At 40.3% G+C, this 17195-nt stretch overlaps 1 protein-coding gene and 1 long non-coding RNA gene across 4 annotated transcripts in view; one reads left to right on the top strand and one right to left on the bottom strand.

Annotated features, from left to right (window-relative positions):
* Positions 1-8779, bottom strand: part of efna3a (ephrin-A3a) — a 117749-nt gene extending 108970 nt beyond the window's left edge. For all 3 annotated transcript variants that reach the window (XM_088329273.1, XM_088329274.1, XM_088329272.1), the window contains exon 1: positions 8386-8779. In XM_088329273.1, coding sequence (XP_088185399.1) covers positions 8386-8504 — 119 coding nt within the window. In that variant the 5' untranslated portion in view covers positions 8505-8779. The remainder of the gene's footprint in view (positions 1-8385) is intronic.
* Positions 8780-15841: 7062 nt separating this feature from the next.
* LOC148371273 (uncharacterized) lies at positions 15842-16800 on the top strand. The gene is made up of 2 exons (XR_015849629.1): positions 15842-16008; positions 16425-16800. It is a non-coding gene; the product is annotated as an uncharacterized LOC148371273 (long non-coding RNA).
* Positions 16801-17195: the final 395 nt, after the last annotated feature.

Raw genomic sequence — 17195 nt, 5'->3', positions numbered from 1 at the left:
CCGTATTAGCACGGTTAGACTCTCGAGGGTATCATCTCCGTTTCAAAGAGACCCAGGAAACACAAAGCAGCACGGTAAAGGTCCTTCTTCCATTAAGACCCCCGTGTACTTTACAGTGCCTAGTGAAAGTATTGCAGAATTTTGATCATTTTGCCAAATTTTCAGGCTTGAAACTTAAAAAACATACAAATTTGAGGCACAACTGCGAATTGAAAACATTTTTTTTCAACATTTTATATGACATGTACTACAAAAAACTAAAAACTAGATGTTGCACAACTATTGGCCCCCTGATCACCTTTGAATGATCCAATGTCGACTTGAATGATTAACAATGACAAAGTAAAAAAATTATAGGCCCTATCCAGGCTAAACTGTTTTTGGTGCTCGTCATACCCACCACCTCAATTCTTTAGCGCTTTCGGTTTTAGAATACTGAGTCAAGTCAAGTCTTGTTTACTTGTGACGCTCTTAATCACAAGAAGTCTCAAAGGGCTCTTCAGACTATAGACTATTATGACACCATTCCCTGATCTAAAACCTAAATGAGGGCAAGGAAAAACTCAAAACCTCAGCATGAGGAAATAAAGAAACAATTACTAAGTTGATGAGGATGAAGTCAAGTATCACAACGCTACATCTACTATTCACCTCTGTGGGCTTCCTGTCTGCTTGAATCAGCTAGGAGTCAAAGATGTGCAGGAATGGCAGGAGTATTATGAATACCACAAAAAAGGATCAATGGCGCTATAAAGTATGAACTCAGATCAAATACAAAAATGTTGGTACACAAACTTGATGTTGCCGTCTCCATTTTTAACTGTTTATGTTACCGCTCGTGTCTAGCAACAATAGTCGACAATAGGATGCATAGGAGAGGTTTTATTTGTATGTTTTTTTTCTGTATTTAGCGCATGTCGGAGGGGCAACGCTGTTAAATGTTTTATTTGGTCTCTGTATTGCCAATCTCCACCAATTTTATTGCAGCTGAGTATTGCATGCACCCCCCGCAATAAACAGCATTTTTTCTTGTTAAGCGAGAAAAAGAAAAACCAATGTGTCAAAGTGGTACCTTAACCTCTTAAATGATCGGCCAGGTTCATCAGCAGCCGATTTGATACACATGTCCCCCGCTAATGGCTGACGGAGGCGGGAAAAACACGCAAACTGGTGCAAAATCGCACAAAGAGGCAAGGCATTAAATCATCTCACATCGGAGGACATCTGCCAATTAGAGGAGGGAGATGTAGGACATCTCTTGTAGTGGGGTAAACCTCACTTTTCTCTCCATATCTAAAGTCACATGTAGGGCTGCAATGATTATTGACATTAAACGATAAAATTCATTATCAACTAATGTCCAACAGTGAGGCATCTCTACGTGAATAGGTGTGGCATGAACCTGTCCACTTGGGCAGGACCGGTACTGGGGAAATTACCTTTCATAAGACAATTCTATACAAAGTAATACCAGCTGTAAAGCCACGAAAGGGCATACCTGTCAACCTGTACGTTTTTGCCGTACAAAGTATGTTTAATATGCATTTTAAGACATTTACAAAGTACAAGAAAATCTGTACAGAAAAACGCAAATTTGTGAATTATGGGTACCATCCGGTATACACCGACTATAACGAAACAGCAAATCAATCAAGTCAAACGAGTTCGTCGCTATCTCTGTATCGGTTTTGTTTCCGTTGCAAACGAAGCGAGCGCTTTGATGCTGCTGTGCGCATGCGTCTGCCACCTCGGATTTCATGTGGTGGTTATGTAGTGAAAGGAAGTCCGCCTCTTTTTAGAGAACCGGCTTTTTCAGCTCAACTCATTAAACAGAGACGACTCTCAAACAAACGGCTTACTTGCTTTGATGCATTATAGTATGAATTATTATTTTGTATAAAGAATTAAGAAAAAAAGGACGTATAAAATGAGAAAATGAAAAAAAAACTGGTCAGTGGTCATCCCTTCCATCAGTATATTACTAACAATAATTTAATGCAGAAAATGAATTCATAATTTGAATAAGAAAATGTATTATTCTACTTAATTATATTTGCATGAATGACTTAATTTTTGATTTATTTATTTTTAATAATAAACCTCATTCATGTCGACCAACTCAGTATCTCACTAAAAAATGTTAAATAACAATATATATGATATAACGAAACAAATGTACAATATAACATGTTAAACTAAATAAATAAAAATGGTGTAAGATTATTTTGTAAGGGAAAATACGACAGATTGTAAGGGCATGGAGCCCTGGAGCTTGACAGGTATGAGAAAGCAACGGCAGCTTCATTTATAACTTGTTGAGAAATATGGCAACAATTTCCAGCATTTACAAGCACTTCACCCAAAATTCAAGCACTTTAAAAGGATTTCAAGCACCCATATGAACCTTGACCCTACCATCCACATCATTGTAAAGAGCAGTTCCCGCCACATCGGCACACACTCAGCTTGCTTTATCGCCGATCTCATTTCTTGCAGCTACCCCGAAGCTCAAACGCCAACAATTTGCCGTTTAGGCCCTCGAGGGCCCCGCTCTCCGTTTCTCGAGTTTTCTTCTCCTAATTGAAGCAAGCGAGAGCGAAGAGGGGCCGCCGTCGCCTCTCGTGCAATTTTTGGGAAACGGGGAAGGCCGAACCCCGTTCTGATGTAACCCCGTCGGATTTGCAGACTGGGTCTTTTTTTTTTTTTTGCACTCTCTCTCTCCCTCTCACCCAAATTCATTAGCGTGAGCACGTTCTTTATCACAACGTCGTATAAATGTCCATTCAAAGGCACAAAACGCCGTGATGATGGGCGAAACGAGGCGACAATGGCCTCCCTAATTAAAATCGACACGCAAGATGGACACAAGGGGAATTTTACACACTTTTTGATGGTGCTAATTTAGCCAAAGGCAACCATGACTAGCTCGGGTTAGAGTAGATGCAGAATTGGGTAGCAATGAGTTACATTCACTACTTGAGTAAGTTGTGGGACATATTGTACTTCTAGTATTTTTAAAATCACTATAGTTTTTACTTTTACTTGAGTATGTTTGTGACGACGAAACAGTACTCTTACTCCGCTACATTAGGCTAAATTGAACCTGTTACTTAAATCCCCTCCTCGTAAGTATGCGTGTGTCTCTGCTAAGGCAAATGCATTTGGTCAGAGATCTTGTTTCTATAATATAGATTTGAACAGTGACCCAAACAACCACCAGGTGACATCTTTCAACTTGAATTTCTTTTCATATGTATATTTTTATTCAGGGAGGCTTCACCCAAACAAACTGTCAGAGTACACTGTCTGGTAATCTATTGTTGATTGGATGGACTTTGATGATCTGATTGAATGGTTGCTTGAAAATGAAAAATCGATCAATAAGAGGTTACTAGAGTTACTCAATACTTGAGTCGTCTTTTCACCATATACTCTTTTACTTTTGCTCAAGTAATTATTTGGATGACTATTCTTTACTTCTACTTGAGTCATATTATTCTTATACTTTTACTCGAGTACACTTTTTGGCTACTCTGCCCACCTCTGAGTAGATGCAATGCCCACCGGTTGCCATTTTGGTCACGCAAAGAAAAACTACAATTCAATTTCGTGTTTGTTTTATTATTATCAGAAGTTTGAATTGGGGTCCGTGCAACCCTTTGAGACTATGTGATTTAGGGGCTATCCGAATCCATGTGATTTGACTTCTTATACAGAATTCTTTATTACAATTTAGCCAATTCAATTCTTCCAAAACTGATTACACAAGACCTTCCGCCTTGGAGTTTTATCGATGCACTGTCGAGAAAAAAGGGCTTCGGGGAGCTTTTAGTCATTGGAACTCTACGTAGCAAAAATCGGTGTCCTCAACATGAATTTTTGACGTTCCACCTCAGTCATCTTATTCTTCAAGTACTAAAAACTCTTTCATGTTTTTGGGGGGTTTGGGTTGGTGTTTAGATTGTATTTCAAACAGACCTTTTCTTACTTTCACTGTTTTCAGGCTACTCTAACAAAAAACCCTGGGAAGGAGCATGAAATCACTCTTCACCCCTCCTTCTCATTTCCTGCATCCTAATGTGTAGCGAGTTACAAAACAGCGATGCTAAAAGCAGATAGGCGCACTTTTAATGACACCTCCCTGGTTCGTACACTTTTTTTATGGCGAAAATCATTTTTAAGAACTTTCAAAGCCAATTTTCCAAATTCTCCAGTTACCCATGTCCTAAAAGTCCTGAAATATATCGAGTCAGACTGCCGAGAAAGATGGGAACCATTTCAAGCATTTACTATCACTTGACCCGAACTTCCTTGAAAACACGACATTAAAATGCAAGCATTTAAGGATTTCAAGCAGCCGTACGAATCTTGCAACTCAAACGGACATGTTTCCATCTCCAAATCCCTCATTCCAAACTTCTTCCCCTGACACGTAAACACGCTTTCCGACAATGCCTAATACGAATCATCTGCCGAATTTGTAGTCCCAGTTGAGCGCTTTGGGGGCTTACGGGCGGCAGATGGATCATTTGGTAATGAGAAGCAGGAAATTAAAAGAGGGGAATTGAGAGGGAGGGTCCGTCTGGCTTGAGACGCGACGGGGGAGAGAGAAACGGGGGGCGGGGGGGGAAGGAAATAAGCAAAGTATGAGATGGAGGTAGAAGATGAGGGGGTGAATACAAATGGATTCATTGAGGTTGGGCGAGGAGAACAGATAAAAGAACGTGGGAACCGGCTAACGAGGAGACAAAATCCGGAATCTATCTCGTCCATCGACTTTCGTGTACAAAAAGGGGGCTCGAACCCAGACCTGAGCGCTACGTGTCGGAGAATACACGCCGTCTTGACTGGTGCAAAGTTGAACACTGCAAATGGACTGAGTTGAACCCGCCAGTGCGCTGCATAGTTCTTGACGTCCGGCTGCCACTAGGAGAAGTCGGCTTGAGTTGCGTGGATAATCTCATAATTGTTCTTTTTTTTTTTTTTTTTTCCCAAGAAAGTGCATACCTGTCAAACTAAACCAATTGCTTCCCTTATTAATGAAAGCAATTTCCTTTATTACACGGTAATAAACCGTACGTCTCTGAATAAAACAGAAAATAAAATAAAGGTGACACCAATATTTGCTCATGAGGAGATGTTTCACAGTCAAAGCCTGGTTCACGTCTGACTAGAACTGCAACCGCACCCCTATTTTATCATTAACAATTGAGTCACCGATGGGGAGGGGCGGCATTAACATAGAAAGAGGACACCATCGTAAAATAAGAAATATCAAACAGACCAGATAAAATGAACATGACGATGCAACAGCTTCTCTTCTGAGGTGAGTGGTTGAGTGGTTCACAAGGTAATTCAAGTCTTTGAAGCAAGAAACATATTACTCCACTGTAGAAACCCTATACAAGAGACCATTCAAATCCCAACTCTAATTCTAACAGTGCAGTAAATGAACAATAAATGTACTTACAATTATCCGATCACAAACTCAACACGACACCTATTTTGTCACAGCAAGCCAGACTATGTAGAATAAAAATGATCATTTGTGTACAAACAATTATTTCAGCTTCTTTCTTAGGTGTTTCCCCACCTGCAGTAAATTTAGCGTTGCTTATTATGCTTATTATACTTCGCAGTGCAGGATTACGCAAACTTCATCTTTAGTGTTTCCAATACAATTGAAAGTCTCTGGCGGGCCACCAGGGCTTGTTTGGTCCTCGCCAGAGTCTCATACTTTTATTATTAAAAATATAATAACATTTTAAAATATATATGTAAATGCAAAGTTAATCAAAATAACTTTAAGATATCTGATTATATAAAAGATCACAAACACTCTGGTGTGCTTGCTTGCACACTTTTTTGTTTTAGTAATATGCGTGTTTTGGTATGTCGCTGCACTAATTTGTTTGTTGTGCAGAGGAGAGAGTGGTTGGGAGGGGCAGCGGCACAGCACAAGTGAGCCCAGGACAAAAAAAGAAAGAAAGGAAATAAAAAAGGAGTCAAAGCAGGAAATTGATCCCAATTTGGCTCTAAAGCGGAGTGCATGAACCCAAAATCTGTCCCTTAAAGCTTTGGGAACGAAATGTCAATATCAAGGAGAGACTAAAGCTGTATTATTGTTTTAAGACGGGTTTTTTTAGAGATGATTTGTGTCGTTTCAGTCTACATTGGTTGAAAAGTTGAATTAGAGATAGTTAAATGTTATTTAGTAGTTTTTATGGCACTGAAGAGTTCATATTTTCCATTTTAGTTTGTTGAGTAGTTTGTTTTTCAATGTCGCTTGACTTTAAAGTTAAAATTGAAATTTGTTAAAAGTTTACTGGAGAATGAAAACGTAAAGGTTAGTATAATATAGTAGAATGATACATTTTCTGTCATTCATTTCGTAAATAATGTTGTATTAGCATCGGTAATGTATCGGTTGAAGAAACAACAAAAACATGGAAAGCCATTTGGGAGCCGAAAGAGTCGACTCTTTGTCGCGAGCCGAGCTGAAAGAGCCGGTTTTCTCAAAACAACCAGGATTCCCATCACTTTAGTTCCATGTTTCAATAACACACCAGTCACAATGTATACATTTTCGCCCATTCTGCTCATTTCAAATTGTGTGCGTGGAAAAGAATAATAGTTTTTGTAAGACCGATCTTGTTTTGCCCATTCCGGCTCAAATTCGCATCGTCTCGGTCACCGGTAGCAAACGACAACGTCGGCGTAAATCGCTAATATTGCCCAATATGCTAGCAAATGATATTCACAATCGAGCATTTATTTTTCGAGCATTTTGTTGACACAAATGATTTGGTAATCTTCATTGTCTGTCTTGGTGTGAGTAAATAGGGCACCTTTATTGTGCATGTTTTGTTTACTTTGTGAATGGGACTTCTGCTGTGTCATTGCCTTTCATAACTAGTGTCTTTATGATTCAAGAATTACCAAGGGCAAGCATTCATCTTAGATTTACATCCTTTATTTTGCTTTAAAAATTAATCGAATCAATCAATTGAATTTAAAATGTACAAAAAAGAATTCTGAGGGGACGTGCCCCCCGACACCTCCATACTGGGTCTCACAAAATTCTGTGGGAAACACTGTATGGGTTAGTATGGATTTGGCTTACGAGATGTTGGAAATTGCTGATAGAGCCTTTGGGCTTTATTTACCCCCCAAAGCCCTGCCAATAACAAACACCCCCGCCCATCCCCTCAATATTTAGTCTAAGGTATCGATGGATGCTTGCAAAACATGAATGAACGAGCACTTTTCTGAAAACAAAGAGGAACCCACGGAACAGCACGGTACAGTCCGGTCCCACCCATGCATAAGCTTGAGAAATAGATAAAGAAAGATATAAATGTAAACAAATGCAACGATAAGATAAAGAAAGAAATGATAAAAGATATAAAAAGAAAAATGAAGAAAGACTGGAAGAAAGATAAAAAGATTAAGAAAGAGAGGATGAAAGATATAAAAAGATAAAGAAAGAAAGAAAGGAAGAAAGATAAAAAGATTAAGAAAAAAAGATTGGAAGAAAGATAAAAAGACTAAGAAAGAAAGGATGGAATAAATAAAAAGAGAAATAAAAAAAGGATGAAAGATATAAAAGAGAGAGCGAAAGAAAGGGAGAAAGAGTTCAAAAGAAAAAAATACAAAGATAAAGAAAGATAAAGATAAAAAGAAAGACAATTAGAAGATAATAACACAAAAAAACATAAAAAAGAAAGAAAGACACAAGAAGCAACAAACAGAGAGCAAAGGAGAAAGAAGCAAAGAGATGAGAAAAGAAGGAAAGGAAAAAGACAGGGAAGAAATAAGAAAAGTAAAGAAGGAGAAAGAGATGAATAGATTAAGAGAAAGGGAAAGAAAGAAAAAGAACAAGAAAAACAACACAAGAAAGTGAGAGAAAGACAGAAACAGAAAGCGAGAAAGAGAGAAAAAGAAAGAAACGATAACATAGAAAGAAAAAAAGAAGAAAAGGAAAGAGAACCAAGAAGAAAGAAAAGGCAAAAGAGACAGAGAAATACAACTACAGCATCTTTGTGAGTGCTTCCAGTCTTTGGCAACATCAAGTGAATACTGTACATGTTTGTAACCTGCAGCTCATTTTCTCTCAGCAATGTCTAGCGTCAGTTTAAATCTCTTGGCGGCCCGTGGGTCGCATGTTTGACACCCCTGCCTTGGGGCTTTATTTGTTCCTTATGTTGCCCATCTTACGGGGAAAGCTTTTTTTAAAAAAAAACAGCCCGTCTCCTCACTATTTATTCCAAGCTATCAATGAATGCTTGCAAAACATGAATGAACGAGCGCTATTCCGATAACAAAGAGCAGCCCACGGTACCAGTAGCGGTCCGGGTCCCACCCACGCACCGTCTTATGACTTACAGCAGGTTGGAACTGTTCCAGTACACGGCATGACGGTTGCTTCCTCTGGACGGTTCCAAGTTGGAAAAGACCAGCGTCAGGACGCTCACGAAAAACGTGGCCAAGGCAGTCGCCATCATCGTGAAGCAAAATGTTCCAAAAGATTTCGTTTTCAACAAAAAAAAGGAGCGAGGATAATCCACGTGCACGCTCCCGAACCCCTCTATAGGGCGCACCAGCAGCCGGACACTTTGCACAAGAAATAGTTCGCTTCGTCCGAGTTACGTGTTCAGATCCATTGCTTCACTTTTCTTTTTCTCCAAAAAGGAATACCGGGAAAAAATGAACAAATGAGAGGCGACGTTTTTGTTTCAGTGATTGAATTGGAAGAGCTTTCTCGGATGCTGCCTGCTCGCCTGCTTGCTTTCGTCTCTTTCATTCATCTCGGTGGCTGCGTGCGCGCGCACGCCGCTGCGGACACGCCCTCTTCGTGCACCCACCTGTCTCTTTCTTTGGCGTGCGCGCGCACGGAAGTTTAATCGACCCATCTAACAATCAATCAACTAAGAATGTACTAAATGTATTTGTAAAGCACAGGGAAGAGAGAGGAAGAAATAGATTGAAAAAAACAGTAAGAAATAGGAAGGAAGAGAAGAAAAAGAAAGAAAATGAGAAACAGAAGAAAAAGAAAGAGAAGAAAAAAAGAAAGCGATAGAAAGAGAGAAATAGAAGAAACAGAAAGAGAGAAATAGAAGAAAAAGAAAGAAAGAGAGACACAGAAAAAATAAGGGAAAGGGGAAGTGAACGAATGAGAGAAATACAAGGAACAGAAAGAGACAGAAAGAGAAGCAAAAGCAAGCAAAGCAAGAAAATGAGAAACAGAAGAACAACAAGAGAAAAATAAAGTGAGGGAAAATAGAATAAACAGAAAGAGATCAAGCGAGAGAGAGAAACAGAAGAAACAGAAAAAAAAGGGAGACACAGAAAAAATAATGAGGAACAAGTAAGGGAGGGAAAGGAAGAAATAGAAGAGCCAAAAATTGAGAAAGAGAGAGTAAGAGAAGAAAAACAAAAAGAGATACAGAATAAAAAAAGAAGAAAAAGAAAGTGAGTGGAAGAGAGAAATAGCAGAAACAGGATGAGAAAGAGAGAAAGAGAAAGAAAAGAAAGAAAGAGAAACAGAAGAAAAATAAAGAAAAAAGGAAAGTGAGAGAAAGCGAAAAATAGAAGAAACTGAAAAAGAGAAAAAGAAGACAGAGAAAAAAACAGAAGAAAAAGAAGAAAAAATAATGAGAGGGAGAGAGAAACAGGAGGAACAGAAAGAAAGAAATAGAAGAAACATTAAGAGAGAAACACCAATTACAGCAATCCCTCGCTACTTCTGTTTTGCTGGTTCGCTGCACAACATGTTTTGAACTGAATGTATCATTTACAGTATATCAACGTATCGCGCATTGTGTTCTGTAGCAGCCACCACACAGCAAATGCTATCACAGGGCAGATTGTCTTTGTGTGTTTGTGTGTGTGTGACTGTGTGGAGGACTATGATAGGCTGGTGAATGCTGCCAGTCATACAGCAGGGCGGGCTTATAGGTTAATATGGCCACCTAAACAAACTGCCAAGCATATCGACAGCTAGCTTTTAAACAAATCCATCAATTAAATCGGACTCTGAGAAATGAAATGAAATGAAATGATCTGCATTTAAGTAGAGCTTTTCAAGTCAATGAAGACTTCCCAAAGCGCTTTACAATGTGCTTCACATTTCCCAATAGCGGCCGTGCAGCCATGTAAGGCGCTAACCTGCTTATTGGGGGCATGAGGGGTTCAGTGTCTTACCCAGGGACACTTCGACATGTAACACGGAGGAGCTGGGATTCGAACTGCGATCTCTTGATCCCAAGACGAGCGCTCTACCTCCTGAGCCACTGCCGCCCACTCTGAGGAAAATCAGAAAAGTGCAAAGAAGCAATGATCACCATTAAGTGCTACGTGGTTTGTTATCGGGTCCAGAAAGGGACTTAGGCGGCCTGGGTAGAGAGAAAAATTGCAGTGTCGCAAGTCCAGCCTACTATGGCAAGGCTACATAAGATCTGCTACAAAGTCCTACAAGGATTCTATGTAAAGTAAGCAATCACATGCCATTATCGTAGATTTCAAATTAGCTGAATTTCCTCATTCAATTATCAACATTATTAATACAATTAGTATGTCACATACTATCATCCTGAGCGTCTGCAGATGGAGAGTGAGATGCAGAGGGCGATAGTGGGACTAAGGGTTCTCATTTGGCGCACACCACAGCCCAAACAATAGAATGAGTCCGCTGCAGAACACAATGCATGAAACGTTCATATCAATGACAATTACGACAATTCAAATCAAAATCAAAAACATTTATACTAAAAATAGGTATTGATTTTTTGAGAAAGTGAATCAGCGATAACAGAAACTAGCGAGGGGTCTCTGTAATCTGCTGCAAATCAACACGTCTCTGGAATTCTCCCCCCGTGTATCCTTTTTGCTACTGCGGGCTGCCACCTGAAGCAGCAGAGCGAGCCCAATCCCAATCGCATTAATGATTGAGCGGGAGGCAGAGCGCCGCTGAAAATTCTATTGTCTGCTCGAGTGTTATTGCTGTGGTCGCCGTGGTAACCCGTGTTGTGCAAAATAGTCATTTGTTACAGTAAATATATATAAAATGTAATTGCGTTACCACCCAAAAGTAGTGCATTACTCTGAAAGTAACTAGTTACTAATTAACGTATATTCTAGGGGCAAAATCTGGATATTATCAATACTAAGCAAGTATTTGTATCGGATCGATATTATTTTCCTGTGATCTATACTTCACTCCTCTACCAAATTCTTCACAGCGCCGCTTTTCATGGGTAGATAGTGCAGCCCGTGACTCTTTCGCCTAGCGTCCTCTGCACTTCTCCCTACCCGGCCTGCTGCTGCACACTGCTTGCCGGGAAGAAAAGAAAGCCAAATCTATGCGCCCTACCCTACCAGAAGCTCAAAAAGATAGAGATAAATAGAAAGTGCGGTGTGGACTTTTTATTTTCAACTACAGAAAAGGACAACACCACACATTTACATAAACACATGGAAAAGCTCACCTTGTTCAAAGCAATTAACTGTGACCAAACTGTACACATGTTGCTGTTCCTGAACGTCACTCAAGATATTGTCAATATGGCAAAAAAGGTAATGAGATACAATTGACACTTAATTGGTATTAGCAATCTTATTTACAAATAATCAAAGGTGTTTCAGTTATCTTGTCTATAATTGTTTTACAGTATTTGTATTTTCTTTACATTGTTGCTTTTTATTAATTTTTGTTCAGAAACTGTTGTAATCAAGATATTTCTTATTTCTTATTTCTTATTTTATACAGTAAAAGGTTGAAATGTAGTTCTCATCTCATCTCATTAGCTGCACCGCTTATCCTCAGTAGGGTCGCGGGGGTTCTGGAGCCCATCCCAGCAATCATCGGGCAGTGGGCAGGGGACACCCTGAACTGGTTGCCAGCCAATCGCAGGGCACACAGGGACAGACAACTCGCTCGCTCATTCACACCTAGGGACAATTTGGACCGGCCAATCCACCTGAAATGCATGTCTTTGGAATGTGTGGGAGGAAACCGGAGTGCCCGGAGGAAACCCACGCAAGCACGGGGAGAACATACAAACTCCTCACAGGAAGTCCGGTAGCTGGATTTGAACCCACACAGGAGGTTCCCAAGACCTTAGAACCGTGCCGCACACGCGCTAACCACTGCGCCGCCGTGCTGCCTGAAATTTAGTTATTTTATTTTTTTTAAAAGTAAAATTTTTAGTGCTTAAATTCTGTGCTCCGTTTATCACGACATTTCCAAGATAAAAATATCGGATTGGTATCGATCAACGCCGGTCGATACTATCATGTATTAACTGGGATCAGATCGATACCAAAATTCCCCCAATTGCCGAAAACTAGAATATAGTCATATTGAAGCCGACCCTCTAAAACTGATTAAAATAGTAACTGTCAGGACCAGAACGGAAACAGGACCCAATTGCGTTACATTTCTCACAAGTTTTATTGAAGGAAAGAGGAAGGGCTGCGCCCACGATCCAGCGTTCGCTAGGCGCGGGAAGCAAGTCGCTCTCGCACACAGTTTGTGATCCAAACACGGAAGGGGATCTTCCGTAGCGAGCTATGGCGGTGTCAACGACAGAAAAACAGGTAGCCGGGACAGGAGAGCAAAAACGTGGTCGGGGGCGAGTCGTAAGCCAGGAAAGGAGAGTAGATGTGGTCGGGGACAAAAGGAGGTCGAAAGCCAGGACGGGAGAGTAGATGTGGTCAGGATAAAAAACGGGTCGAAGCCGGGGGACAGACGGGAGAAAAAAAACTGGTGGGAGTCAGGGTCGAAAAAGGCTTGCCTAGTATACACTGAGGTTCGCCGACAGACTGACAAAAGGGGACATATAGGAGAGGGTTTGAATAGGGACAGGGAGCCAATCAGAGTCCAAGGCAGTTGGCGCCAAAGGAGCGGGCACAGGTGATTCACGACGGTAATCATGACAGAAACCTGATAAAAGAAATATAAGGAAGCATGTACGCCAACCTGCGGAAGAGTTGAACACAGCTGAGACACTCCATATTGTGGGGAATGAAATATCAAAATGTACCATTTACCAAATTGTTCGAATTAGTTATCTTACTCCATTAACCAAACACAACCTACATTCACCCAACAATTTATGCGTGCTCGTTTCTTGATGGAAAAGATGAACAGGAAGCCGACATTTTCCCACGGGGGCAGATTTCATTTCATTAACAATTTAACTAAGTGTACTCCATCCAAAAGGGCTGAATTAGTGACGTTGGAGTCTCTGGGAAGCCCTCTTCTGAAGTCCTTTAGCTCTCTCTTATTGGCCATCTTCTCCCCGCATAATGGTGTGGCGACTCCTCCCATGGGTGTGCCAGGGAAGCCCCCCTGGGCTTCACCATCTCGTCGATGTCTGGAATAACCAAAACCATATCGAGCGTTTCTACGCCATCAAGGCCTTTCTGCGTCTGGATGTGCTTATTATCTTATCAGCCTTACGTCCCATTCCCGCCGTTCCGGTAAACAATATTTTCTACTAGGGTGCGCTGACATCGCACCACAGGCCAGCCAGTGAATATCTATTGCATTAGATGTAATTTGTATTTGATCGTATAAAATCCTTTATAGTCAAATGTATAAAATCCTTCAATATCCGTTTTGTCTTCAAACCATTCGAAGATTTCCTTCTCCATTCCTAGGTAGCGTCTAGGATGTTTTTTTTTTCCTGGCATGGCTATTTTACGAATAGAGAGACAAAAATTGAGCACTCTTTTACCGTAAATTCCGTGCTCACATTTGCCCCATTGGTTTTGTTGCCCATGTATAAGCCACGCCCCATCGCCAGGCACTGCTTATTATTCGTTACTTGTGACAACCACCAAACATGCGCATATAAGTGGACCCTGGATTTCAGACGTTTTTTAATAGTTCTAAATACGGCGTAAGATGCGAGTAGGGAGAAAATCAGAATATCAGTGAGAAGAAATTACATGACCTCGCACAACTGTGTCAGTAACAGTTAACGCCATCTTGGAAATGTCTGAGACGCTAACACGCTAGCAATGCAAAAAACAGTCAGACGCTGCGGTTAAAGGTTAACGAAAATTTGGAATATCCTAATTATGAGTAAATGGGGAAAAAAACAGCAGATATTCATAGCTGCGAGTTAAATAGAGAAATGGAAATGGAGAACGGGTGAATTCCCAGACTTTAATTAACCTGTTTAATTTCGCCCGCAGTGGTTAAAACCACTCTATCGGATCCGCTATATTAATATCTCGCTTAATTCCGAATATTAAGCGTCTGCCTAGGTTTGATTAACTCGTCCAATTTCATATCTCGTAATAGTCTTTTTTTTCCCCGAAGCAGCAAAAAAAAAAACCTGGAAACGCGGACAGGGACATCGTGGTTGTCTTTTTGGGATTAGTGAACTCGACCGAGCGTTGAAGGAACATTCTGACTCGAGTCGATGTGACCCAAAAGACCCAAAATGATGTTTACCTGCAGAATTTTGAAAGACTTCTCAAACGCGTTGATAGTTTGAGGCTTTAATATGAAAGTAAAGGGACAGTGTGTAGTATTTTCCCACTTGATGTCACTGTATTCTGTCGTGCCAGCAAAAAAGAGTGCTGAAAGCACAACAGAAGAAGACGAAAGACTCAAAGTGACCGAAACGCACCTTATTGTTTTTGACAAGAAGAAAAAGGATTAAAAAAGGAAGAGAAAAATGAAAAAAATGTATATTTTTTTCGTGTCTTTTAATTCCTTTCCCTTTTCCTTTCCCTTCTCAAGGTTTCTTCATTTTCCTCATGTTGAGGTTTTTTGAGTTTTTCCTTGCCCTCATGTTGTTTCCAGATCAGGGGATGGAGTAATAATAGTCTGAAAAAATAGTCTGTGTAATAACCTGTGAAGCCTTTTGAGACTCTTTGTGATTAAGGACTATACAAATAAAAATGACTTGACTTGACTTGAATTCCTCCATTTTCCTTTCTAAACTCTTATTCTTATATCTTTTTCCCTATTTTTTATTTGTATCAATATTTCCCTTCTTTTTGTCTTTCTTAGAGAAAGGCTGAGTAAAGATGTGAAAAAATAGGTTCCTTTTTGTCGACTTTCAGTCTCCGTAGTTTGTAGTCTTCCCTGGACTCAATCGAGTTTGAGACCCTTGATTTAGACCTTTTCATAACAAGTCATTGACATCTCATTCAATGCCAGACGTTTTTCTCAAATTGAAAAGATCAATACTTGAGATTTTGACTCTTTTTTTGTAGGCCGACAGAAAATGTTGTTCTGTAGCTACACAGACACAGGACACTTTCATTAGTTTCTTACTTTTAACATTATTTAGTGAACAACAGTTGAACAATGCTATGTTTGAAAGAAAGTCTTTCTTCCATAACCAGAGAATGACGATAGGACCTTGTCATCTTTTTTGAAAGTAATACGCTCTGTTGAGGAGTTAACTGCCTGCTATTTGTCCATATCTTACAACCTTCACCACATTGCTTCACTACGGGATCTACACACTCTCAATCGCTGAATACTGGAAGCAACACTTGGAATTTGGGCTTTCTCACTGTGTGGACAACGATATGATCGAAGCCCCTCCTGCCATTTAATGTTGATTTATCCTACTGAAATGATTGAGATGAGATTTAGGCCCAATCCCATTTCTCTCACTCGGCCCTGAGAACCCTCCAGTGAGGTCCCTCGATAGAGGAGTGTCCTCCGCGAGTTGAGTGCAAAGTGGAGATGGTTTGGACAAGACTTGCAAGGTTCCACCCCTGTCCAGGAGATGGCGGTAATATTAATTGGCTGTAGACCTCAGTGACGTATTGGTCTACGTCACATGTAAACAACTCGAGTCTCAATCTGTAGTGTGTCAGTTGGAGAGTTCGTGCAACGTTAAAAATGCCCGCTACTGCTGTGTTATTACCGATTGCCTGAAAGCTCATCATCTTTTCCGTGTCTCCAATCAACGGAGGAGAAATGTGCTATACTGAAGACAGCTTCGGCGCTATGTAGTGCTGAGTCATCTTTACAAGGTACGTACACTCATTAAAAAAATGACCCGTTCGGTCAAATACAGTATGAGTTAACATACAATGCACGTTCACATAATACCCTATGTTTGTGTAGACATAAATGGCAATCTACTTATTAGTATTTTAATGCCATTTTATGACATATAGTAGGGGTCTTTAATCTGTGACATGACGAAACGTAAACAAACACAAGAACAGTCCACCTGACCCTTTAGTTGACATAATATCGTCACCAAACTTCCCTGTACGACCCAAAAACCTTAGTTCATAAGGAATTTAATTCAAAAGAGTTGTCATTGAATATAAAAAGGTCATTTCAACATTTTTTCATGATGCTTACATCACAGTTAAAGCGGTCTTTTTCTTTTCTATGCCCACATTTATGTCTAAATTGTTTGTTATCTATTGTGTTCCAGAGTGGCTGTCCCATAAGCGTGGACAGGTTGGACAGGAATGTTCCCATCCTGTGCTTATGGTTGGATGTGGAGTCAGAACTCATTCAGGACTTAAGGTTGAGCAAGAAGGTTATGTGGGCCCTGCATGAGCTGCTAAAGAGGGAACAGGGCCGTGGCTGGAGGTCCTGATCTACGTGTACTGGCTGGCCCACGCTCTGTCCTACCGTGTGGTGTCACGGGTCTTCAGGGTTCCCAGGTCCACCGTACAAAGAATTGTCCACAGTTAATATGGAATAAATTGCCCAAAAGCCATATTTTAGGCTCTGGAAGTCAGACCCACATTTGCATTATGTGCTTTTCTGCATTACTATTCAATAAACATCTTCATTTTGAGTAACACCTTGGTGGTTTATTTCATAATGATGTGAGATACTGTGTGTGAACTATGTGACTGTTGGACAGAAAACAACTAGAAATCACTCCAGCTTAAATAATAGTTTACTTTCAGAAAAACAAACTCACATTGGGCCAAAATACATAATAGTAAATAAATAATGTGTCACAAATTTTAACAAAAATATACCAATACTTCCATAAAGCTGGAAACACAAACTGGAACTTCATTGAGTTCTTAATAAAAATAAAAAAAATTCCTCTTATAAAACAAAGGGAAACATTGCAGAGATGTCACTGTTCTGGAAATTTGTCCACGAGCTTCCCAAAAAGGACGGGAACCGCTCAGTTTTGGCCACAGTTTCTTCGAGCCTTTTCCTCGCTCCGGCAGACTCCGCT

Source organism: Urocampus carinirostris, chromosome 2 (genome assembly GCF_059441175.1).
Source record: "Urocampus carinirostris isolate Australia breed hairy pipefish chromosome 2, RoL_Ucar_1.0, whole genome shotgun sequence".
NCBI lineage: Eukaryota > Metazoa > Chordata > Actinopteri > Syngnathiformes > Syngnathidae > Urocampus > Urocampus carinirostris.
Note: the sequence above shows the minus strand (reverse complement) of the source record. Positions and strands in the feature narration are given on the sequence as shown.